General features: G+C 33.5%; 4 protein-coding genes across 10 annotated transcripts; all 4 read right to left on the bottom strand.

The window, feature by feature from the left end:
* Window positions 1–239: 239 nt before the first annotated feature.
* On the bottom strand, window positions 240–2,562 carry LOC111284990 (putative caffeoyl-CoA O-methyltransferase At4g26220). 5 transcript variants are annotated; one of them, XM_022874183.2, is made up of 6 exons: window positions 2,490–2,562; window positions 1,423–1,489; window positions 1,257–1,336; window positions 992–1,136; window positions 771–902; window positions 240–668 (listed from the first exon to the last, which is right to left on the bottom strand). In XM_022874183.2, the coding sequence occupies exons 2-6, from the start codon at window positions 1,471–1,473 to the stop codon at window positions 378–380; spliced, it is 699 nt and encodes a 232-aa protein (XP_022729918.2). In that variant the 5' UTR covers window positions 1,474–1,489; window positions 2,490–2,562; the 3' UTR covers window positions 240–377. The 5 variants fall into 5 exon arrangements, with proteins under 5 accessions (XP_022729918.2, XP_089619320.1, XP_089619322.1 ...); XM_089763194.1 differs by having other exon boundaries at window positions 240–902; XM_089763196.1 differs by lacking the exon at window positions 2,490–2,562 and adding an exon at window positions 1,916–2,042 and having other exon boundaries at window positions 240–902.
* LOC111284988 (uncharacterized) lies at window positions 2,296–7,028 on the bottom strand. Of its 2 annotated transcripts, XM_022874176.2 has the most exons (6): window positions 6,722–7,028; window positions 6,451–6,583; window positions 6,277–6,380; window positions 5,602–5,773; window positions 5,334–5,474; window positions 2,296–5,150 (listed from the first exon to the last, which is right to left on the bottom strand). In XM_022874176.2, the coding sequence occupies exons 1-6, from the start codon at window positions 6,751–6,753 to the stop codon at window positions 2,496–2,498; spliced, it is 3,237 nt and encodes a 1,078-aa protein (XP_022729911.2). In that variant the 5' UTR covers window positions 6,754–7,028; the 3' UTR covers window positions 2,296–2,495. The 2 variants fall into 2 exon arrangements, with proteins under 2 accessions (XP_022729911.2, XP_089619319.1); XM_089763193.1 differs by lacking the exon at window positions 6,277–6,380.
* Window positions 7,029–9,515: 2,487 nt separating this feature from the next.
* LOC111286318 (uncharacterized) lies at window positions 9,516–12,196 on the bottom strand. Of its 2 annotated transcripts, none has more exons than XM_089763191.1 (3): window positions 11,965–12,196; window positions 11,581–11,768; window positions 9,516–9,978 (listed from the first exon to the last, which is right to left on the bottom strand). In XM_089763191.1, exons 2-3 carry the CDS (start codon window positions 11,760–11,762, stop codon window positions 9,792–9,794), a joined length of 369 nt encoding a protein of 122 aa, XP_089619317.1. In that variant the 5' UTR covers window positions 11,763–11,768; window positions 11,965–12,196; the 3' UTR covers window positions 9,516–9,791. The 2 variants fall into 2 exon arrangements, with proteins under 2 accessions (XP_089619317.1, XP_089619318.1); XM_089763192.1 differs by having other exon boundaries at window positions 12,068–12,176.
* A 5,004-nt stretch (window positions 12,197–17,200) lies between these two features.
* Window positions 17,201–19,591, bottom strand: LOC111284503 (1-aminocyclopropane-1-carboxylate synthase 7-like). Its single transcript, XM_022873167.2, has 4 exons — window positions 18,961–19,591; window positions 18,738–18,866; window positions 18,454–18,614; window positions 17,201–18,347 (listed from the first exon to the last, which is right to left on the bottom strand). The coding sequence occupies exons 1-4, from the start codon at window positions 19,129–19,131 to the stop codon at window positions 17,492–17,494; spliced, it is 1,317 nt and encodes a 438-aa protein (XP_022728902.2). The 5' UTR covers window positions 19,132–19,591; the 3' UTR covers window positions 17,201–17,491.
* Between the last annotated feature and the right edge of the window lie 4,161 nt (window positions 19,592–23,752).

Here is a 23,752-nt window from a genome sequence, read left to right as displayed (position 1 = left end):
TTTGATAGCTTGACGAGAGAGATTTCATGGCGTCATAAAACCACTAGTATAATGGATTAAATAGCTAAATTCTTCATTAATTATGACGACGAGCGCCATTTGACAGCTCAACGTTTATTCCTTTCGTTGTCAGTATAAATTGGGAACAAATATGAGATGTACAATAAGTTATTAGATCACTGTCATGTCATTACTCATTAGATCATTTCTGCCAAGTACTAATCCAAAGTCCCAAAATGGTGAACTTTTCAGATGTAATTTATTTTCAGTAAATAGGATCTTTCCACATATTTGATTTATTGCAGGATCCTTGGTAACCAGTAAGATATGTAGTAATAATAATAGTGAATATAGTTCTGAAGAAGTGACGACGAACATCAGCAAATGCGCCTGCAGATGGTCATCCCATCACCCAATGGAGTAAGAGAGATTTCCACGCGATGATCGGTTGAAATTGTTTTGTTGAACTCGATAATGAACCCTCTTGAAACCCTTCTGTGTTCTGAAACAGCTTCTTCAGGTTGAGTAACCGTGCCTCCCCAAAGTGTGTTGTCAAAGATGATCAGCCCACCAACTTTCACTAGCTTCAAAAGTCTCTCATGATAATTCCAGTAATTATCCTTATCCGCATCAACAAATGCAAAATCAAAACTCCCTTCATTCTCTTTCTGATGGAATGAAAAACCAAAAAAAAAAAAGAAGATGAGTTTGATTGATTGGAGTTCAAGAATTGGAAATAGAGATTTATAGGGTGGATATTTAATGCTCAAATTTTGTAGAAGCTTGTCAAGAACTGGTAGAGCTTGGGACTCAATGAAGTTGATTTTGTGTTCAACACCAGCTTTTCGGATAATGGGCAGACCTATCTCATAAGTTTCCCTGTTTATATCCATGGCTATAATCTGCAAAGAGAATTTTACAAATGTACAAGTAGATTATGTAAAATAGAGACTATCATAGACAATGAAATGAAGAGGTGCAATTGCAAAACCTTGCCATCATCTGGGATTGAAAGAGCTGTGAGGAGAAGAGAGTAGCCTGTATAAACACCAATTTCAATTGTCTTCTTTGCATTCACTAGCTTCAGGAGCATCCCCATTAATTGACCCGCATCTGGTGCAGTACTCATGACGAACCTGGACACAAATATGGATCATAGCAGTGTCAAAAGAATTACTTATTTTCATGTTAATGTCAGACAACGAAAAGAAAACCTTAAGATCCCAAAGGAATAATCTGATAAAAGAAAAATTTACCATGGATGGTTTGCAGTAGAAATCCTGAGCTGCTTGAGAGGTGCTGGTTCCCTAGGGTAGACGCTGGTCTCCAAGATATACTGTCACAAAAATCAGCCCATAAAAATTTAGTTCCATTTCTTTGTTTGTATAGGAATCACTTATCAAGTAATGAGAAATAAAATACCTCATACAAGTCAATACTCTGCAACAACCCTTTTCTCATGGTTTTTTCCATACCCAGCAACAAGGTGCTTGAGAAAAAAGTCTTAGGAATTCATTAAATGTTTAAAACAGTACAATAATGAAACCCCAAATCTGTGACAAGAATATTTGAAGGAGAAAGAAGGGTATACCTTGGTAGTTTCTAGCCTAACAACTGAATATGGTTCATGCAAAAGCCCTGATGAAAGCTTAGAGAGCTTGCCGATGATGCTAAATATATAATTATAGATGAATTAAGCTCACACCAACTTGATGCCTTGTAAAAATTTTAAATAAAGGAATTACTTATTCAATTCGAAATTTTTTCTCTTTTAATTTAATAAATGAGTCAGTTTTTCTTCCTTGGGTATTTAAATTTCGGTTTTTTTTCTACAACCAAGGAAAGGCATGCACGTATTAATTTGAGTCAAATATTCGGATGCACATTAAGTATAACATTTAATACAAGAAGTTACCAAACTTTTATTTCTTCTCATAAACAGCATGAGAAGGAACCCACGGGACACGAGCTTTACACTCTTCATGAGAAAAAACTGTAGAAATTAATCAAAGTAACCGAACCAAGATAGAGGATGTACAAAGGCCCTTGCACCGTCGAGACAATTTGATTGTATGCTTGGCTGCAGAGGGATTCTAAATTGCTTGAGGAAAAGCAGGAATTTTGCAGAGAATCAATGGCTGCAAAATGATACTTCCTAGAGTTTAGGGGCCATAGTCGGTTGAATCTAGTTAATATAGACATTATACTGAATGGCTAATATAACTCTCTTCACAAGTTCACCTCCACAAAAATTGATGATATTGCATGCTAATGTACGCCAAAATCACAAGACTCAGCCTGAGAAACTTATTCCACCTCTTAATTGTCCAGTTCCAATGGAACAGTTTTATTGCATTACAGCAAGTTTCAAATCAAAGAAGCTTATATTATACATCCCTATATACCTCAAAAACAAAAAACCTGTATAAATATGCAGATAGAAAATAGTAGTAAGAATATAACACAGCATATGACAATAAAAAAAGAACCTATATTCATTGGCGGTTCTGTCTGAGCGAATTTAAGTGTGCAACCAAGGTGTCATAATCAGGAAGCTTTGGGTGAACATGAGTGGCAGTCTCCTTAAATGACCCCTTCCCAATTGAAGTTTGAGTCTTCAAACTTTTGGCACCACCTGATGATATAATCTTTGGGACAGGAGTAGATGGCTGTTCCTTTTCTGGTGACTTCAAAGTTCCACCAAATGAAGACCTTTTGGTCTCAGAAACCAGCCTTGAAGGTGGTTGTGATGCCAACCTGGAATGCTGAAAACTTTCCCAGTGATCTGAGTTTTTTTTCTGAGGCCGAGTCTTTGGTAGAGCTTCATCAGCATCAGAACTCCTTGAGGAGGAAACTGTAGTTTTAATGTTGGAGCTTCTCCTTGAATTTGAAAGAGAGGCCCTGGTCCTTTGAGAAAAACTAGCATTTGAATGAAGCTTTAAACTTGTTTTAGGAAGATCTTCATCAGAATCACTATTTCCTGAACCATATGGGACGGGAACCCTTAAGCTTGATCTTTTATTTTCTTCAAAGGTTTGCATTTTGTTGTATTGTTCTTGAGTGTTACTAAAAGTCTGTTTTGGTCGTTCCTCATCAGAGTCACCATCACTAGAGTCAATATGAGTAACTGATGCTCTCGTGCTGAGTTTTCTATTCACTCCCTCATTCCCTTTCCTACCGTATGACTCTTGATTGAAAGATACAGAACTAACTGGAGCTTCCACTGCTGAGGGAGAGGATGATTGCTTAATTCTAGTAGATGTATCATTGGCTGCCTCTCCAGAGGATAATGCATTGCCTTGCTGAATTTTTGAATATGATGGATGCCTATAACCCTTATTTCGAAAGCCTCCTGTCAAGTTTCCAAAGTTCAATTCCTTAATTTCTTCCAGACTAGACTCATTAGAATGTTCAGTATCTTCCATGCCTTCAGCCAACCGTGGAGTGAAAATACTGTTTTCAGCCTGGTGGGAATCCATATTCTGTTTATGACTACCTATACTAGGATTGGTGCTCCTAACAAACTTAGATTTATCTACCTGCTCTTCACTTTCTGAACTAGGGCCATAATTATCAAAAGTTGCAGGCAAGTCAACTCCATGTGAAGGAACTGCAGAGCTAGTTGAACTTTCAAAGAAGATAGGAGTAGACAGCTGCTCTGAGAAAATTTGTGATTTTGAAATGGACTTTCCAGGTGAATCGACATTCTGCTCAGTCCTCCAAGAATTTGTACTTGTAAATGGATGAGTAGGTGATATTTGACCTGGAGAAGAAAAGTTCATACTGTTTTCATGTATCTGATATTCTTCCTGCAAACCAAAATTACCTTCATCATTATCTGATCCATAATCATCAAAAACTGCCGAGGCATTGTCATAAGAATCTGTTTTTTCTTTTGTGCTTCTTTGAAGGCTTCCTTTACCATTGAGAAGAAAAGAATCCTCACCAGAATCATTTCCTGACTTCTGATGGTTTAAATTTAATAGAACATCATGATCATCAGTAAAAGTACTGGTATGCGAATGAGATGAAGAATAACTTGATTGCTTCCTGATCCGTACTTCCTGATAATCAGCAAAATCAGAATTCTTTGTATCATGCAGCTCATACTCAAAATGCATCCTGCTTTCGCCCGAGTTCCTCCTACCATTTTCCAACTTCTGCCAATTTAAATTAGAGACAACATCATAGTCATCAGTAAAAGTGTTTGATTGAGAATGAGAAGAAGAATATCTTGATCGTTCCCCAACCCTGCCTTCATGATGATCAACATTCAGAGGATTCTTAAAATCATGCAGTTCATTTACAAATTGCATCCCATTATCGCCTGAGTTTCTCTTCATACTCACTTCAGCAAAATGCTCCATCCTGCCTTCAGATGAGTTTCTTTGAGAATAAGCATCTGCGATTTGATTATTCACAGATGGTTTTTCATTGAAGGCAGCTGCAGTTGACTTAAAGGAACCATGACTGGATTTATCACCACTCCCTGCAATGTTACTATGCATGTTTTCTCCCACTCCTGCCCGGTTATGTTGTTCGTTGCTGTCAGTTTGTTCATAATCCCTAGAATTCCTTCCATTAAAGGAAATATTATTAACTGGATGTCGAGCAAGATGTTCATTTTGAGATGCTGAGCCAGTATACTTTCGTGGTTCCTCATCTCTCATACCATGAGGGGACGACATGTGTGACTCCATTGAATACTGCTGGGAGATGTTTCCACGGCTTGAAAGTTCAGCAGCAGCTCGGGCAGCCATACTAGCTAGCTCTGCAGATTCTGCAGCTGCCTGAGCTGCAGCAGTAGCATCCTTAAATTCCATATTCCAATGTTGTCTTGGTGAAGAGAAAGCACTCACACTGCCAGAATATGAATTTGGAGGATAAGTTCCAGAGGACATCGAATTATTGGCACCAGTATTCGAATAATCAAAACTTTTAAAGTGAGGAGATGATCTTGAGCTGTGCTCATAGAAGCTTGTGTGGGCATCACTTTTTCCAATGTCTTTTGGATCTTGAACATTAGGTGGCTCCTTATCATAATTAGGAACTTGAACACTGGGAGGTCTCCGCTCATGACTGGTTGAAGCTTGGATATTAGGAGGATCTGCTGAAAATTTGGTGGCCTCTGTAAAAGTATTTGGTCCATTCTGCACAAGCAAATTCATATGGAAAGAACATAACTTGTTGAGCAAATCATTCAATCTCTGACAAACAAATAACCACATACAACCACTTCATAATCAAATATTTATCTTAGGAGGATCCTAAGTGTGATTATATGTTGGCATTGCAAACCAAAAATAACCTATTTTGCACTTTACTAGTTGTACCAGCAAGTCCTCATAAATCTTTGATTCTTTTGCTCCAAATGATTCAGGATCCCAGTTGATGTTGTGTTCCTCAGCAATTGCAGTCAAAATTTTGAGTTTGGTTGGACCATCAGGTGCTTTGGCAGATAATTTCTCAACCAACTAAAGGAAAAAAAGAATATTTTTAAGCGCTATATACATTCTCATTATGGCAGATAATACTACTATGAAACTTTGGGTAAATTTCACCTATTGTTTATTCACGAGTAGATGTTCCATACAAACTCACCATACGACCAACACCACAATTAGGACGCACTTCAAGTGCGGCAGAAGTAAATTCTTTTCCATATTTTGCTGTAAAATGTTTGGATACATCCTTGAGTTCTGGTATCTCTTCACACCTTGCAGATGCAAAAACGACACTTGAAATTGCTTCCTTCAAGTCGATGGGGCAGTTTCTGAGTAATTCAGGTCAGTAAAACACAACCCAAATTTGTTAAAAAAAAAAAATAGAAATTGACAAATTTTAATTTAACTGAAAGACCAAAAGCACTTATAAAATCATCCTCTCCATGAACTAGCCATAATACATTTATCATGCATGTTTATCTGTCTATGCATTTAAGCACACATATCCAGCTGTTCAAAGCCACTGAAACAAAAAAAAGCTCCAACCTCTATCAGAAGTTGCCAATCTACGAAGTTGCCAATCTACTAAGTTGAAATCAAAGTAGTTACTTGGTAGTTGGATTCAATATCACTTTCCCCAGGTACCAAGGCAACTTAAGAGTTTTAAAGACCTAGTCTAATTGCTTTAACAATGAAGGTCTGTTTTCCTCTATGTGTTCAAACGTTTGCAAACTCAGTAAAAGTTTCCCTAATTCCATATGCATCTCTAGCGAAACATTAAAAGACGAATAAAAGCGATATATGAAATGGTAAAGAAAGCAATTTTACACACTTTTGAGACTCAATCATGGGCATACGTGACACGATAAGTTCACAGTATATCTCAAGAAGATTATATGCTGCCACAGTCTTTTCTTCCCTAACCACATGCTCCACCTGAAAATGATAATACGGCAACAATTACAAACAAAATCATGATTATGAAACTTTGATCAAAATCCAATACCCGAATTCTGGCCGTCTGATCCTGCCCTGACTCCAGTAACTGAGCTAACTCCCTCTTCAATTGCTTAACCTGTGCTTCCCTCTTGTTCTTCATTAGCTTTAGTCGCGGTATCGCTAGCTTTAAAGCCATCTTGCTGCAGCAAATGAAAATTTCAAAAAAAACCAATCAAAACTTAAAAAAAAAAAAGTCAAACGATCACTTGCTCTTCGATCCAAAAACCAACCAAAATTAATAAAACAGTTATTGAAATAAAATCAAGAAAAGAACTTACCATTTGGCTGGCTTGAAGCTCTTGTGAAGCATTTTCTTTTTTTTTTTTCTCTGATAATAATTAGATCAAAAGGGAATGGAAAGAACTAAAAGGTTTTCATCTTTTTTTTTTTTGGGAAGGGGCCGTCGAATTAGAAACTGTGTTGTGATTTTGATTCAAGCGATAATTTTCAACGGAAAATGGGATATTAGAGAAACTGAAGAAAGTTATATGAACCGATTGGACTTTCGTGAACGTTGAAATGTCGTTTTTTTCTCCTTGCCTCTTTCTCTTGATTTCTTGTGATTGTCAGCAAACGAATCTGATTAGAACTTCTCAAAACGTGTGGGTTTTTTATTAAAAGATGGGACAGGGATTAACGATGTGTTCACATTCTGGATTTACCAAATTGCCCCTTTATCTCCATGCTTTTGCGGTGTTTTTTGGTTTTTTTTCTTCCAAACTGCTTCAGGGTTACGCCACGTTGATAATATTTTCTGTGTACTTCTTCAAACAAAAGGTAAGAAAAAATGGTCCAATTTGGAACCTTCTTCACTGTAGATAAAATTCAATCCTGCAATCAGAAATTATTTTCCGAGACTTTTTTTTTTCTTTGAATTGACCGAGAGAAAGAATAATCAAAAACATTTTTCAAAATTAATTAATTTATTATTTATGGTAATATTTTATATTAAATCCAATAATTAATATAATAATTTTAATGCATTAAAAAAATACTTCCCAAAATTATTTAAAATAATTTCACGATAATTTTCACCGACTCAAATAAATGAAAACAGTTCTCCAAAACATAAAATAAAATTTTCCCCTTGTAGATCTCCAAGGGAAGAAGAAGCCAATATCGTTTTGTTTTACAGACTTACAGAAGTTTTCAGTTCGTTATAGTTCTAAATCTTATGCTATTCAATAACGCTGCAAAATGGCATTGTATTAAAAAATTGGCACCCGGCAGGAGCAAGTGAGATGTAACTTTCAAGGGTCCACCATGTAGTTGGGCTGAAGTAAATGGTGATAGGTCAGTTTTAGGTAGTTAAGTTGGCAGTTGGGCTAATATCCGAACACCAATCGGAAATCTCTAATTCTTTAGCCCATGCTGATTTTGACAAAAAGTAAAGAAAAAAAAAAAAACTCTTATTTTTCATAGCCAATCGAATGGAATTAATAAATTATAAATCTACAGTAAAAGGGTAATCCAATCAAGTTTATTTGAGTTCATCAAGCTTCGTACCCCGCAATATTTCCCGTATCGGATTCCAATACCTTCATTCCTGATTCGACATTAATTGATTAATTAATTAACAAAAATTTAATTAAAAAAATTCAGTTGCATTCTCAAGAAAGTACTTAATTCCAGAGATAAAGAAGATGGAGCTCACGATTACCGCTTTCAGCAATGCAAGTTCTGCTACGTTTAACCTGTGTAATTATAAAAATTACTGTTACAACTATTAATTTTTTTCAAAAGAGAGAATGAAAATTTTAAAAATTCGATCATTCGATTATGATGCTTAATTGGGGAAAAGAAGAAAGCTAAGGTTTTGAGAATATTATACCTGGGAATCATTGGTGATGGAATCGGCTAAGACTGTGAGGAAGACGAAGATGAAAGCAAATGTTGCAATCACCGATTGGTCGTCCGACATACGCTTTTTTCCTTGCTTCAGTTCCCTTGTGAATTCACGTCGTCATAAGATTTTGACCAACATTGTTTTTCTATTGAACGATCGACGCTGTGGACCCGGGTGAGGAAATGATGAAATTACAGGAACGCCCCTCCTAAGCATTGGGATGGGATGGGATGGGAGCTTAGGTGTGCCAACGCGTAATCCGTTCATTGGTCTGGGCCTGTAGCTCCCATGTATATGGATCCTTTAAATAAAGGGGAAATGCAGAAAAATTTTGGTGTACGAGGCTTTTGATTCCATTTTTAAGGCTTTTGATTCTTGATTCTTCATTCGTGCAAACGCCAAATCGAGAGCAAATGATGCTCTACTATGAATTTATGTCAACTAGGAGCTATCCACTGTACTTTAAGCAGCACATAAAATGATGGAAATCTACTACCACGCTATAACTGTTCAAATTCCGAATCAATATTTAGGAAATTAGAAGCAGCTTCATCCACAAATAGATCGAAGAACTAGTTTTATATTGGAGACGACCACAATATCACTGACAGAGCGATATGTAGATTTTTCAAGGAATAAAGATGTTAGCTACTAACCTGGTGAAATATGATAGGGACTTTGCTATAGATATTGCGAGTGCCATGTACGTAAGTGGATGCAGTGGTAACGACCTCCCTCGGGTACTTTTTATTTTGAATACGAATGGTGCTAGTAAAATTGAATCACTTCTGCTAGTGGTTTGACAGCCAACCTGCTAGTCTTACCCCCCTTCTTAAAGCTGACGCTTGTGGCGAGGGTTGGTTTTTTGCATTTTTTCTTTCTTCTTATGTCTACGAACCAAAAAAAAAAAAGCGAAGGCGTTGACGAAAATCATGAGATCCAAGTGACTTACAAGGCTCTTCATCTAGCATATAGGAGTATAACCACCATCACCAAATTATAAATTACAAAAAAAAAAAAAAAAACATATCAGGGAGACCATTGCCGTGCCATGGACAGATGCCGATCAACTAAAAGCACCTCCAAAGCTGTTAAAAGCTATTGCAAAAAAAAGGAAATCTAAATCATTGAAAATAGTTATATCTAATTAGTCAAGATTGAGCTGTTTCTGTTAGAACCAATAATCCCACAACATTGAAAAGTTTGGCAAGAGACTGGGAGATTAATGGAGATAAGTTGAGAGTAATTTCCACTATTATCATCAATCTTGGGCGCATTAGATTCTGTTAAGATAACGAGACAACAGCAAGCCTTATCAACCTAAGCCATTTCAATTATAAAAATTATTCAGGCTATCAAGTTAACTACTGGTTTCTCAGCTTCAAAAATTTCATCAAACAACAAAAAATGTGCATCTAGAATGGCTGCAATTCAATCATGCAGTCGATGACAAAAGCATACCCATCCAACTTCCTGAAATATCTTCCACTAGCAGATCACCCTTAGACATAGTAACCAGTGAAAGTAAAACCCCTTCCCATTATCTCACCGGCACAAAACCATGCAAAGCACTCCAGTCCAAACAAAGCAGCAATACCAGCATCTTCAACCTTCAGTTCTTTTCTGTTCTTCCACATATTCTTGACATAATCAAGTTCCTTCCAGAATGACTCAGTTCGACCAGGGATACTGCAAAAATTGCATCAAAAGGAGTTATTCTGCTATGCCCTTGTGATTCTAATTTTTACCCGGTATTACTGCTTCCATAGAGTAAATTAATATTAGTTTCTAATGATAAAGCATATAACAAAAAGGAAATTGCAAAGAAACACAGTAAAATGATAAAAGGAGCATTATCTTGTAACATACACAATGATAAGCAACCCAGCCATATTGTTTTGTTTTTTTTTATTCTCTTCTGTTCAGAAGTTCATAGGACATCACAAGCACAGTCACAGAAAATTTCAGAATGTTAAAGAAAATGCAGTCCAGTTGATATATTTACTAGTAAGTTGCAATCCAGCTTTCATTCGCTTCCCATCATCCTAAAGATGAAACTAGGAAACTCTCAAACACGAGCCACGTACTGAGAGAGAGGAGTAACGAAATGACATCTTTCCAGGTATGCTCCAGAAAATTTTTTCTTCTTTCTTCCTCAGAGCTATGGAGTAAAAACGAATTCTAACTGTGTTGATAACAATATCCTACCAGAAGACCATCCAAGGTCTTTCAATTTCAGCAGCAAGAATTCACTTCCTTCCATTAAATCCAATTTGTCATATTGACTAATGTTCTCTCACAATGGCGATCCAAAAATTTCCTAATAGTATGACAAACATAACTCATCTCTAGAAGACCAGAAACCTAATACCATGCTTCAATCACAAACTTTATAACTCAACCAAAACATGAAACATCTAACTGTACTGAAAAACCGTACAAATTCATGTATAATGTAAGATAAATATGGATATATGAGAAGATCGAGAACAAATTAAACTAAAAGTGAACAATTATGCAGCTCAGAGAACAACCAATGTCAATGCACAAGGGATTACCAATGCCACACCCCATGTACATCTAACATGCCCATAAACACTATCAATTTGTCCAATTATCTACTAACAACCACATATAGTTTCATATCATAAACAAAATTAGCAGATACCAATAAAAAGCACCATAATCATTAGCTTAACAGTAGCAGTGGACAACTTGCAACTACATGACCAAAGATGTTACCACTAAATGATTTCGCTTTAACAACTGAAAGTACATGCAAAACAACTTAATTGGTTGCCACCTTTATCATAAATTATATGTGGTTTAAGGGAACAATCACCTTTATTAACTTACTGACATTTGTGTCAATCTGTTAAGAGGAAATTTTAATCAATATGTTATTTTAGACCTCAAATCCTGAAGGCTCAACAAACAAAAGTTTTGACTTCTAAAAACATTATATAAGTCATGTCTCACTATCTCTTTCTAGACCAAAAGTTTTGACACTGGAAGAGAAAACCATCACATACATGAAATCTTGTTTATATGACTAATGTAGTTACAATAAATAAATACCATGTTAACATTCATTTAGTAGTCAAATTCAATGCAGGCAAATTCACTAACTAACTAACACAAGCAAAATATACTGCCACATTTTGGAAACAGAGATAGAGGAAAAGAAAATTCATATACTAAACGATACATTACAATTAATTTATCAAAATTTAAAAATTTTCATGACAGTAAAACGAAAGGCGCAGATTATGAAAGACAAGTAACAAATACCTAGCAAGGCGAGTGTAAAATAGCTGCTTAGACAACTCGTTGCACTTCTCCACAGTCGGTGGCTCCTGAATGTATTGCTTGTTCTGCTCCAACAACTGTTTGTAGTAAGCCGTTCCATGATTGGCCACAAACTTTGACGCTTGACACGCCTTAGATTGAAACTGCTGCAATTTTGACGCCATCAAATTCTGCACCACATATAAAATATATAATAATTTTTAAAAAAAAATAAAATTACTAAGGTAACAAAAAATGTTGCAATTAAAAACATCTAATTAAAACCCTAAAAATCAACATAAAAAGCTATAAACAACTAAATAAAAAAACTGTGGATAGTGATCGAGCTCTAATATTAATAGATCTGAGAAAGATGTGAATCCTAACTTTGATGAGAGAAAAGTAAAAAATAAAAAAGTGAGTGTTGTCGATTGAAGTCAAAGACGAGAAGGGGACTGATCTTGGCTTCTCTCGCCGCTTAATCGCTTACCTGAAGAGCCAGAGACAGATCGAGCGAGTTTTGTGGTATCCGTGGATGACCTCTTTTGGGGTTTTACTTGATGTTCCATTTTAGTTCATATAATTTATAGGGATCATTTTGTAATTTTAACGAATTGTTTCAATAAAGTTAGTAATTTACATGGGTCATTTTATAATTTCAACGAATTGCTCCAATAAACTTTACGTAATTTACATGGGTTATTTTACAATTTCAACGAGTTATTTCAATTTTTTTAGGATAATTTTCCTAATTTAGTGGTAAAAAGAATAATTAAACAATAAGGCAACAAAGAAAAACTAGGTTAAAAAAAAAGATTAACCTTTTATTATTTTCACTCATATGTTTTATATTTTTAAAAGAATTAGTATTTTTTGCCATGAAATATGTAAAGTTTCTTCCATGTATATTAATATATCATTTGTTAATTAACATCAAATTTATTACTTTTAACTTTAATATTAAATTAAAATTTGGAAAAAATTCAATATAACCTTCAACTTATTTTTATTTATCAAATTAATTTATTTAATAAAAAGTTTTTAATGGAAGTAGAGCTTTCATTTATAATTTGAATAAATTTTTTAATATTATAAAAATGTAAAATAATAATTCAAAAATATAATAAACATTTATTTTTATTTTTGTCAATTCAAACAAAATTTCATATCTGTATTTCATGTTTATTAATTTTTTTCACAGACGTTGCATGTGAATACTTTTTATAGATTAGACTATAAATAACATTCACAAAAATTATTTCTAAAAGAGATTATAATTTAATCTATTTTTATTTTTATTTTATTATTATTATTATTTGAAAAATGGGATTCAAATGCTAAGGTGCTAATTCATTCTTAAATTAAATTGTCATTGAACCGCTCATTTTAATGTGTTAATGACATCACATTATTCGGATTAAAGGTTCACAAACTAATATATTCCAAGGTTAAAGTTAAATGAAATGAAATACACCAACCCAAAAAAAAAAAAAAAAAACAACTTTATGTTTCATCCTCACTGATTTCTCCACACAAAAAGGCTGTTCGGGCCTACTGCATTTAGGCGTTTCCTTCAATCAACGGCCATATTTCAAGCACGAGAAAAGGCCTGATTTGTTTTGGGTCCTTTTGGTGGCCCATTTTTTACTCATGATACAAGTTATTCATATTTCTTTGTTTTAATTATGAATAATTTATTAAGCTATGTCATTAATTTTATTATTAAAATATTTTAAATGGGTCAATTAATAATTTGATACTTGAAAGTTTTCCCATTGTAACGAAACATGTAGGCTCATGGTTTTGTTTGACTTGCAACTAAAATTATAGTCATGGGAACATATAGTAATTAATAATTTATTCATTTCTCAAGTAAAACGATAATAAATCAAGGAAACCAATGGTTACATCATTATTTATTTTACTTTAAGCTGAAAATGTAGGGTTGGCTTTGACAAAACTAATGAGTTAATGTGTTAGCCTAGCTAGATCTAACTAGACCAATAGGAAAGAAATTTTGACAAAGCTCCATCGTCAAGGCTTGCTTAAGAATGCAATTGATCCAAGTCCAGATAATAAAAAGCTTGAATTTTGAGTTAATTCAAAATTTGTAGTTCAAAATTTGATTTGAGCTTAATCAATTTGTAATTTTTTAACTTGTATTAAATTTAAAATAGAAATTAAGGTATCATAATTTATGTAATTAATCTCAGGAGTTATTTAAAAAAAAAAATCTCAAGACTTCAATTTGAAAAAAATAAAATTTTTTCTGATGTATATATATATTAAGAATAAAGTTATAAATATATAATTAATATTTATTTTAATGCATATTACAAAAATTATTACAAGTAAAAAATTCAAATAAACTCATAAACTATTTAAATTCAATTAATTTGATAATTTGAGATATATTCAGCAATGATGAATTGAGTTTAAATAATTCTCATAATATCTCACATATATACAAGCTCATTTTCACCTCTAGCTCAATCAAAATTATATCATATTTAATAGGCATTATTATTATTATTTTTTTAAAGACTTACATATGTACACAAGCAGCAATATTAATTTGTATATATTTATGATTTTGTATTTTAAACAAAATTTAATATTTGATATATTATCAATAAAAATTTTTAATTTCATAAACGATATTAAAATTTTAACACGTAATTTATATTAATTTATAATTAATTTTTATATTTTTTAAATATATTTTTAAAAATATACATCACCCTTTTAATTTTATTTATAATATAAAAAATTTTATAAATTAACACATTTGATAATTTCTCTCCGTCTAATATCTATAGAAATTGAATCTGATTAACAAGGGAATGAACTCTTTATTTCACCATCCAATCGATGTGGAATTCGAATCCAAAGTTTTTGCAATCGATAATAAGTCAAAACTTAGAATTCTTACCGTCCAACTGAATGTGATGGAAATGAATGCTACTCCTTTCCATGGGGTCATTTCCATCACATTCATGGCAAAAGGTTGTATTATTGCAGAGATTTGAATGATTGGTTTCAATACCATCATTGTACCATGTAAATCTTGTTAACATCACATCACATCCCCATCCTTGCAATTATTATTCCATCAGAAATTGTCAGGTTTTGCCATCTGAATCGTTTCCTTTCCTTTCCTAAAACGAAAGGGTGATGGGGATCGTTATCGGATGTGGACCAATGGCTCCACGGCAGCGCAGATTTCGCAACCAAAATAGCCTTTTCAACACTGCATGAATTAAGGGTGGTTGGGTGCCAGGATGGAAGAATTCGATGACTATTTGATGATGTGATTACGTGGAATTATCATGGATTGATGATTGTATTCGTGAGACACGTGGGTTGATCTCAACTGCCATGATCGAATCAGCTTTTGGTACTTGCCTTACTTTTGACTAAGGAGATTGATGAATCTGTCAATACAGCAGCTTTGCTTTACGAAGAAAATAGGCTCCTAACAACATTGTTTCACACGTGTGGCAACATATGCTCTTGCCCTTTCAAATTTCAATTATTATTTTTCTGTATGTAAAAAAAGAAGTGATGGGTTCTTTGTAAAATATATATATATATATAGTTTCCTATATAATGTATTAATAATAAATTCATGATATAAGAATTCGAGAGTTAAATGTCAAATTCGTTAGAATTCTACCAAAGTAACAGTGATAAAGTTGATGTTGGATGAAGGTTGGACCAACTATTTTAAAAAAAAAAAGCAAAAACATGTTGTTTGAAATTTATTAGATTGAAACAAAATATTAGCATTTTATCTTCTTTCAAAAACTAGAGTAATTAATGACCACTAATATTCATAAGGCTCATAAGATTGATGCTTAATTTGTGTAAACCATTCTATCAATGGGACTGGCCTCCTTTTTTGCATTTAATCAACTATAACTAGATTAAGTTAGCATAATGTATGATATTTTTTTGGCCAATAAGCATAATGTATGATTAGATAAGTATAATTTCATATAGCACATACAGGTTAGTTGTCAATGAGATGTTTTGATTAATACATAGATAACAAATCGAGGTCTAATCACTATAATAATCATATATAATCATTCCCAATAATCTCGGTTGATTTTCTATTAACATTAAACGGTATGATTAATTACAATGGCCCATTGGTTCGTTGTTTAGTTAAGATCATACCCAAATTTTTATAGAATTTAATTGCATAAAATATTTTATCTAATATATTTTATGAAAAAAGTTTAAAAGAGAGGAAATTACCTTATTTTAAAATCAAGACATATTATAAATTTTAACAATGATTTACATTTGATTTGTAGGTCGTCCATTAAAAAGAAAAAACAAAAATCGAATTTAAATCTTATAAGCAAAATATTCTAATCAATCTCATTGACTATCTAATAATTATTATTACATCAATATAAATTAAGCCATAAAGTAGTATCTCCAAAGCATCTAATTATTAGTACATCTTAATCAACCTTAGTGTTATTGAGTATGACTTGATTATGACAATCGATAGGATCAACTGAAATATGTGTTGGCCCCAAAGGAAGAGAAAATGAAAAAAAAAAAAAAAAACTCTAATGTCAAAGGTTCAAAGTCCAGCTTTCCAACCTAGCTAGCCATGATAATAGTTTGTCGTTGGCTGCTACTTTATTCGTATTGTGATCTTTCAAACCAACATTACTTATACAGCTAACTTAATCATTTGAAGAGAATGTAGTGAATGATAAGCCAACTAATGCATTTGAAAAATATTTATGCGTTTTGCTTAAGTAAATGCTCAATAGATTTTCAGTTGAACCAGCACTTGTTTAATTAATTTGGTGGATTATATCTCGAGTAGCCAGCCTGCACTTTCATATATATATATATATACAAGCTTAAAAATCTAAGAAAATGAAAACATGAAAAAGCTTGTTAGAATGATTTAGAGCTGTAAAACCCTGGAAACAGTGTCGTTATCTATTTCTTCAGGATTTTGTCAAAATTTTCTTAAAATTTCAAATGCTAATATAGGATAGGAAAACAAGTATAACTGGTTTTCTTCATAGTATTAAATAGGATATGCAAGCTGTCACATCATACACATATGGGTGTGCGTACGTTTTTTGCATGGTTTGGGTGCAACAAGTAATTGCCACATCACTCGGCCTAAAAAACGACGTAGCATAGCAAGAAAATAAAATTTATACCAATCCTCGTGGCCTGAGAACTTTTCTTATCATAAATTTTTACCAAAAAGAAAAAAAAAAAATCAAACGTAACTTTTCCAACATAGAGAAATAAATGCATTTGTTTTTAGGCATGGTTATTTTACAAGAATTTAATGACAAATTTCGAGTATATATAGTATGATTAGAATTAAAAATATTTTGATACTTTATCAAAAGATCACATGATTGGCAACACATAATCATGATTCCATTCCACTGTAGAACCTTTTAAATTGAATTTCTTCCTTGGTTTGGTGTCCAATTTGATTAAGTAATTACTTTTTTGGAAAAACTTGGTTGTATTTAAGTAGCTAAGAGTTCAAAAGCAACACATTTCTTGCTTGAATTAAATAATGAACAAGTCAAAGAGAAAATAAATTAATCAAAGACGAATAGTACATAATTTATAAGTAGTTTAGTTGACAAGAGAATGCAACAACAGAAGTTCTTCCAATTAAATAAATGGAAGAATTTCTAGGGAACTTGCTTCTACCAGAAGCAAGAAAACAAGAACATAATCACGTACACCTAAACAAGAATATCAAAATCACTTTTTGCTTTACACTTTAATGACACAAACCCAATTCTTCAAACGGTCAATGTCGTCCAAAGAAACTAAATGGGTAAAAACCCCACTAAAAACTGGTGATTATAATATTACTGATTTACTGAGAATAATATTATTACTAGGTTTATTTTCTCTTTCTTTGTTCCATGAATTTATGTATTCTTTCCAGTGCAACTTCTAGCGTCTGCTCACTCATGTTTGCAAAACAGACCCTGAACCACCCTGGTTCAGAGCAATGGCAGGAAGATCCTGGTGATATGTTTAGTCTCACTTCATTTAAGATAATCTTCCAAAGAGTCAATTCGGCTTCTCTTGTAGGTTCCTCCAACAATGGACTCAGATTCATCCAGCAAAATAAACCAGCATTGCCTTTCAAACACTCGATCCCGGCATTTTTCAACCCTTTAATGATCATGTCATATCTCTTGCTTAGTCTTTCTCTGTTCGTCTTGATGTACTTTTCAGTGAATTCCTTGTTAGACAACATGCAAGCCAAGAGATGTTGTGTTTGAGAAGAAATCAAGGTGAAGCTAGACATCCTCCTGGCAGTTGTGACAACCTTGTCATTATAGGAATATATTGTTCCGACTCTAAAACCTGGAAGGCCAAGATCTTTAGAAAGACTGTAAACAATGTGAACTCTTTCAGAATTTTTGTAGTCACGAGTTTGAAGAATTTCTGCAACGCTTATGAATTCGGATGATGAGAAGGTTGATCCACAGTAAATTTCATCCGAGACAAGGTGGATATTTTTGCGTGTGGCGAAATCGAGAATCTCTTCCAGGACTGATCTTTGGATTGTTGCACCTAACGGGTTTGAGGGGTTTGTTATCAGTACTCCTCTCACTTTGAAGTTCATGGATTCCGCACATTGATAGGCAGCTTCCAGAGCTTGCGGTGTAACTTGGAAATTGTTTGAGCTATCGCAATGGATTGGGACAATTTTCACACCGGTCCTCCACCTCAGATCTCTGTCAAATCTGGAGGACAAAAAAGTTCAAATTAGCACGGGTTTAAAAATATGAAGGAGTGAAAGCATGGGAAATTGACTTCCAAGAAAAAGTTTTTATCCGAACTTTTTCTTACCCTGGATAGTATGGAGTTGGAACCAGCAAAGCATCCCCAGGATTAGCCAAAATGAATGTTAAAAGCTCATTGGCTGCAGTTGCGCCTGCAGTTAGAACTATTCTATCAGGGTCGAATTTTGCTCTTCCCCCTCTAATTTGCTCCATGAAATTTGCCATAGCCTGTGTGCAAGAATGGAGATGGTTTAATCGGGTTGCAATATACTATTAGCTACTTAAGGACTTTGTGCCTATATATGAAAACCTGTTGGTAAAAATAACAATCTCAAGGTTCAAGGAAAGTACCTGTCGGAAAGATTTTAGTCCATGGTAGTCTTGAAACAAAGCATTTTCTCTGAAGCCAGGTGCTCCTTTTCCCCAGCTAGATCCTTCCGAATGCTCTTCCAAGTACTTCTCCAATAAATCAAATGAAACCTATTCGAGGAACAAGAAAAATAATAATATTACATGCAAATTCTAATTGCTTCTTTTTGCTGTTGTTAGTAACTGCTTTTGCCCTGACACTTACTTGATTTTCAGCCAGTCCCATCTGTATGACCCCTGACTGGTTGCTTGATTCATGGTAAGGGTTTTCATCGTATGCTTTCCAGCCTGCAAAGTATGGAGAGTCTTCTCCATGAGTTTCAGAAACTGCAACCTTTGATAGTCCAACAGAAGGTTGCTCAATCTCTATAGCCATGTCTAGCTTTCTAGCTGAATTAGCAAAGCTTTTTCTGCGAGGGAGCGATTGTGTATGAAAAGAGGAAAGGATAAAGAAGAGAGGAGAGAGATGAAAGAGGAGTACTGAGAGAAGAGAGCTTCAAGGAGCTGAATATACTGATGAATGAAAACTTTGTTAAAGACTTGCCTTTATATATAGGGTCCAAGAAGCCCCTTGGCACAGAAAAGAAGGCCTTACAATTTGCCTGGTTCTTTCAGAAGATAGAAAATAAAAAAAAAAATTCATGATTGATTCTGTACTGTAAGCAAAATCAAAGGTCACCTTTTGCAGATAGTATTTATCTCCAGTGACAACTGTTAGCTGCTGTCATCTTGTCAAATCTTTCTTTATCTCAATCTCCATGAGATCCATACCAAATATGGTGGTTGATATAGGAAAGTTGGTGTCCATTTAGGCTTTAATTCTCAAATTTCTTTTCCCTTAGAATAGACAAAGGTTCTTATCTGCTTTATAATACTATCTTCAAGTAATTACTCTCTTGATATATATTCTTTTACTAATTTCTCTTTAAATAATTGTGATTGAGTTCCCTTTGCAAGTCCCCACTTCCTAATCTATGACTAATCAAATCCCTGTTGAAAAAACAAATGAAACTTCCTCAGTGAAAATCAAATCTTACATGAAGAATGCATATATTACAACACAATTATGTGGAGAGATCTAAGAGTAGTTAAGTTTTGATGACCTGACAAAGATCCCAATTTACTGAAGATTAAGATTCTGATTTGCAAACGAAGTTGGGACAAAACAGAAGCCCTGAGAAGATCTGTATATGGCCCCACTGATGCATTTGTTCCAAGCAGCAGAACTTATTACTTCTTCAGGGGTTTATTGAGACATACATGGATTACATTATGCTTTCCAAGTTAATTAACTTTGTAAATGGCTAATTAGATTCATTAATTATATAAAATGACTTTCATTAATCACATGTGTGCTTTTGTTTTTGTCATAAATATGTAGCTATATGCCTACATGCAAGGGTTTAGATATTTGTCAAGATTATGCTTTCTTTTTTAAAAGAAAAAGTTTATAGATTTCAACTAACGAACGTAGAGAATAAACAACATCCTCATAACAAAAACCAAATAGAAAGAATATGCTTTATTTGTATATGATCATCAACGTGGGGCTCGAGATCATCAGAATCCATGTGCAGGGATTCAAGAGCATGAGATTCGCAATTAATAGATTGCATTTACTACTGTACCAGTGCAAATATAGAGAACATGAAAGGAGTGGTTGATGACGACTGTTCCTCGACTAGGGACAAGTATCGAGCAATGGTCTTCATCAGATCATGGAAATTTCAATTTTTATATTTGTTTGTTTTTAATCATGGGAATTGGAATAATGGGATTATTTGTGTTATGGGCAGTTACAGTATTATTTTCTCTGTTGGCAAAGCCCCTCTTAGTTAAACAGAAAATAATTCATTCTTGAACTGTCAACTGACAGGTTACCCTGAAGGTTAAGAACAAGGATGCTTCGCAGTAATCAAATCACCTATTCTAGAGTAAACCCCTTTCTTAAATGTGTGGGAGTCACCAAAACCAGCTTCCACCACATCAAATTCAAGAGATAAAATATGAAGAACAGATCATAAAATAAATAAAACGGTACTGTCAGTGTGGTAGGTAACTCCATGCTAAGGAGCAGTCTTATCAACTAGTAATGTACTTTAAAGTCTAATTGCTTAAATTTGTTCTGCTTTAGTGGAATCCAACTGATAAACAACTGGATATATGGAACTATGGAAGCACCCCAGAAGCTGGTATTTCAGAAAGGAAAATGACAGGCCAATTGGCTTTATAAGGAACTTACAACTGGACAGCCCTCAATTTCAAAGTTTATATATATGTATATATTTATTTATTTATATATAAGACACTAATTTAATTTAGTACTAATAAGTTTTTAGGATTAAGGAGATCAACTACGTTTCCGAATGGTCAGCACTCAGCAGCTGTGTCAACATCATAAAATTAAGGGCCATATTTGTCACCTCATGCATGCTTTGAATTTAGACTAGAAAGTGAAAAAAGGAACTTAGTATGTTCTTCATATATCTCTGCATCTGATGTTGCTGCTTCACCAGAAGCTAGCCTTGGCAGATATTACCTTCAATTGGTACCACCGACATGCAGTTAAAATGTCAGAAATCATCTATCAATCAGGTTATAGTCTTTCTGCATATATATAATTGAAGGAAAACTCTTCACCATTGAAATCCTGAAAGATTTACAGATTCTCTGCTAATTGTTAGAACAAAATTAGAATTGAGTAAACTTAACCTCTAAGAGTAGGATCAGACCAAACAACCTGGAGTTATCTCAATGAGGTAAGCCTATGATTATAGATAAAAAGGGGTATGTGCATATTTGCTTCCCTATTAGCAGGCATGAATCTTCTTGGAAAGATATAATTTCAATAAAGACATGCTACGTCGGAATCTTTATTCTAATCATGCTAAGATCATGTCAATAGAGAGAGAATTAATTATAGAATATTGGGTAGTTCAGATAATAATTAACAAGCACTAACTCTTTGGCCATGTAAGAAATAAGGTTTTCCAATAAGATTACATGTATTTGCTTCGACAAATATTATATATATATGTTTTTTTTTTCTTCCATGATATTTGAGTTGTCGAAATTTGAATTTAATTAATAAAATTAAAAATTTAATATTTTATCAACAATAGATCACAAACCATTGATCTCTTTTTTTTTGCTTTCCATTCATTATTAAAATGTTTTATTTTTTCATTTTCGTTTTGTTTAAATATGCATTTCATGCTTACTTAATATAGCCTTTTTTTTATAGTATATATATATATATATATAAGATTTTTAGCGTGTTTGTACGAACACGTTTTGTGAACCCCATATACGCATGCAATGTTCTTTAAAACATGCTCATCATTGTCTTCATATTGGAAATTTCCTGCTGATTGATGCGTGCAAAATTTATTATATTTAGCCCTACATATTGTACTACAGCAAAGATGTTCTTTGACTTTTCTTTTTTTTGTTAAATATTTCTTGATATGTTGCTATAGTTGTAAAAAAAGCATATAAATATGATCCACCGGCATCACATGGATTTTTTATTTTTGACTACTAATAATACATGATCTAGACTACTCGAAATAATTCATTACTAGCACTTTGTACTTATCATTTTCTATTCATATCATATTAATTTTGTCTTCAAAAGAACTTTTCAAACATTCTAAAATTTATGATTTTAATTTGAAAATTTTGAGCTCGAAATCTAAAATAAAATGAGTGTGATTTATGAGACGAAAAAGAATTGTTCTAAATATATAGCTCAAATTCATACGTACCAAAAACATGGTTAAATCACTACTTTTCCCACTTTCTTATAACATGCTATAGACTACTTCTTTTCCCCATATAAATGAATTATTTTTTTTAAATGAGTACTTAGCAAATAATTGCAACACATGAGCCAAGAATTGCCTTTTTCATGAAAGAATTTTCTATATCTCTCCTCCATGTGCTTTCTCCGCCACTCTCCCTCCTCACCTCCCCGCGCAGTATACATTATCTTGACTTCATTATTGTTGGAATATTGATGATTTGTTATTAACAATTTTTTTGCTTCCCTAAATTGTGGTCCTTGAACAGCCAACAAGCCCCACTCAGGCAGCAGCATTGATCACGATCATCCATACATCATTACATTGGAACTCTTGAAATAGGGTTTTATATATACATAGTCATATGTGTTTAGACTTTAGATGATGACCTCGTAACTTGATGAACCATACACATGCTCTGCCAACTTGATATATTATAAGTAGTAAATTTACTGAACACCTTGGAAAGAAGGCATGAAAATTGCGTCACTTTCTTCACCTTTGAAACCTAATCAGACAACATCGATAAAGGATAAGAGAACTTCTGTTTTAAGGACTTGTTCGGAGCAGCAGTGAGATTGATACAAGTCTTACATATTAATGTTGAACATTGTTTCTTCACTATTGTGATCACTATGTTGCAAATAAGTCGATAGATGTAGTATGAAGTAATCAGTCTCTCTAGTTAGGTAAGTTAATTGTACAACAAGGACTATTGGAACTTGGAAGGGAAAAAAACAAGGAAAAGGAAACTATATAACTTTAATCAACTTTTTTCAAGATTTTTTTTGACCGTAGGGTATCTTAACTTTCAAATGTCATGCATCATCCTCCCACCAAGTTAGGACCACATTTTGTTATCTAATACCATGTTGCTCTACTTTTCAAATTAAGAGACTCGTTATAGATGCTATAAATTAAAGAGGTAATTGCTTAAGAATTCGATTATAAAACATATATTTTGATACAATAAGAGAACTCTCACCATACTCTCAATGAAGCTCAAATCTATAAAAAAACTATTCATTGACTTCACAAGAGCATTTTAAAGAGGCAATTTAACAACGGAAAGAATGGACAAGGAATATCAACCAGCTCACGGAGAGTCATGCTGATGAGACAAATTTCAAAGAGAAAATTTGATTCCCATTTAATTATCATTTATGACCATAAATTGGTAAGATGAAATGACAG

The sequence above is a fragment of the Durio zibethinus genome, chromosome 6 (genome assembly GCF_047325235.1).
Source record: "Durio zibethinus cultivar Kanyao isolate XHJ-2024 chromosome 6, ASM4732523v1, whole genome shotgun sequence".
Taxonomy (NCBI): domain Eukaryota; kingdom Viridiplantae; phylum Streptophyta; class Magnoliopsida; order Malvales; family Malvaceae; genus Durio; species Durio zibethinus.
Note: the sequence above shows the minus strand (reverse complement) of the source record. Positions and strands in the feature narration are given on the sequence as shown.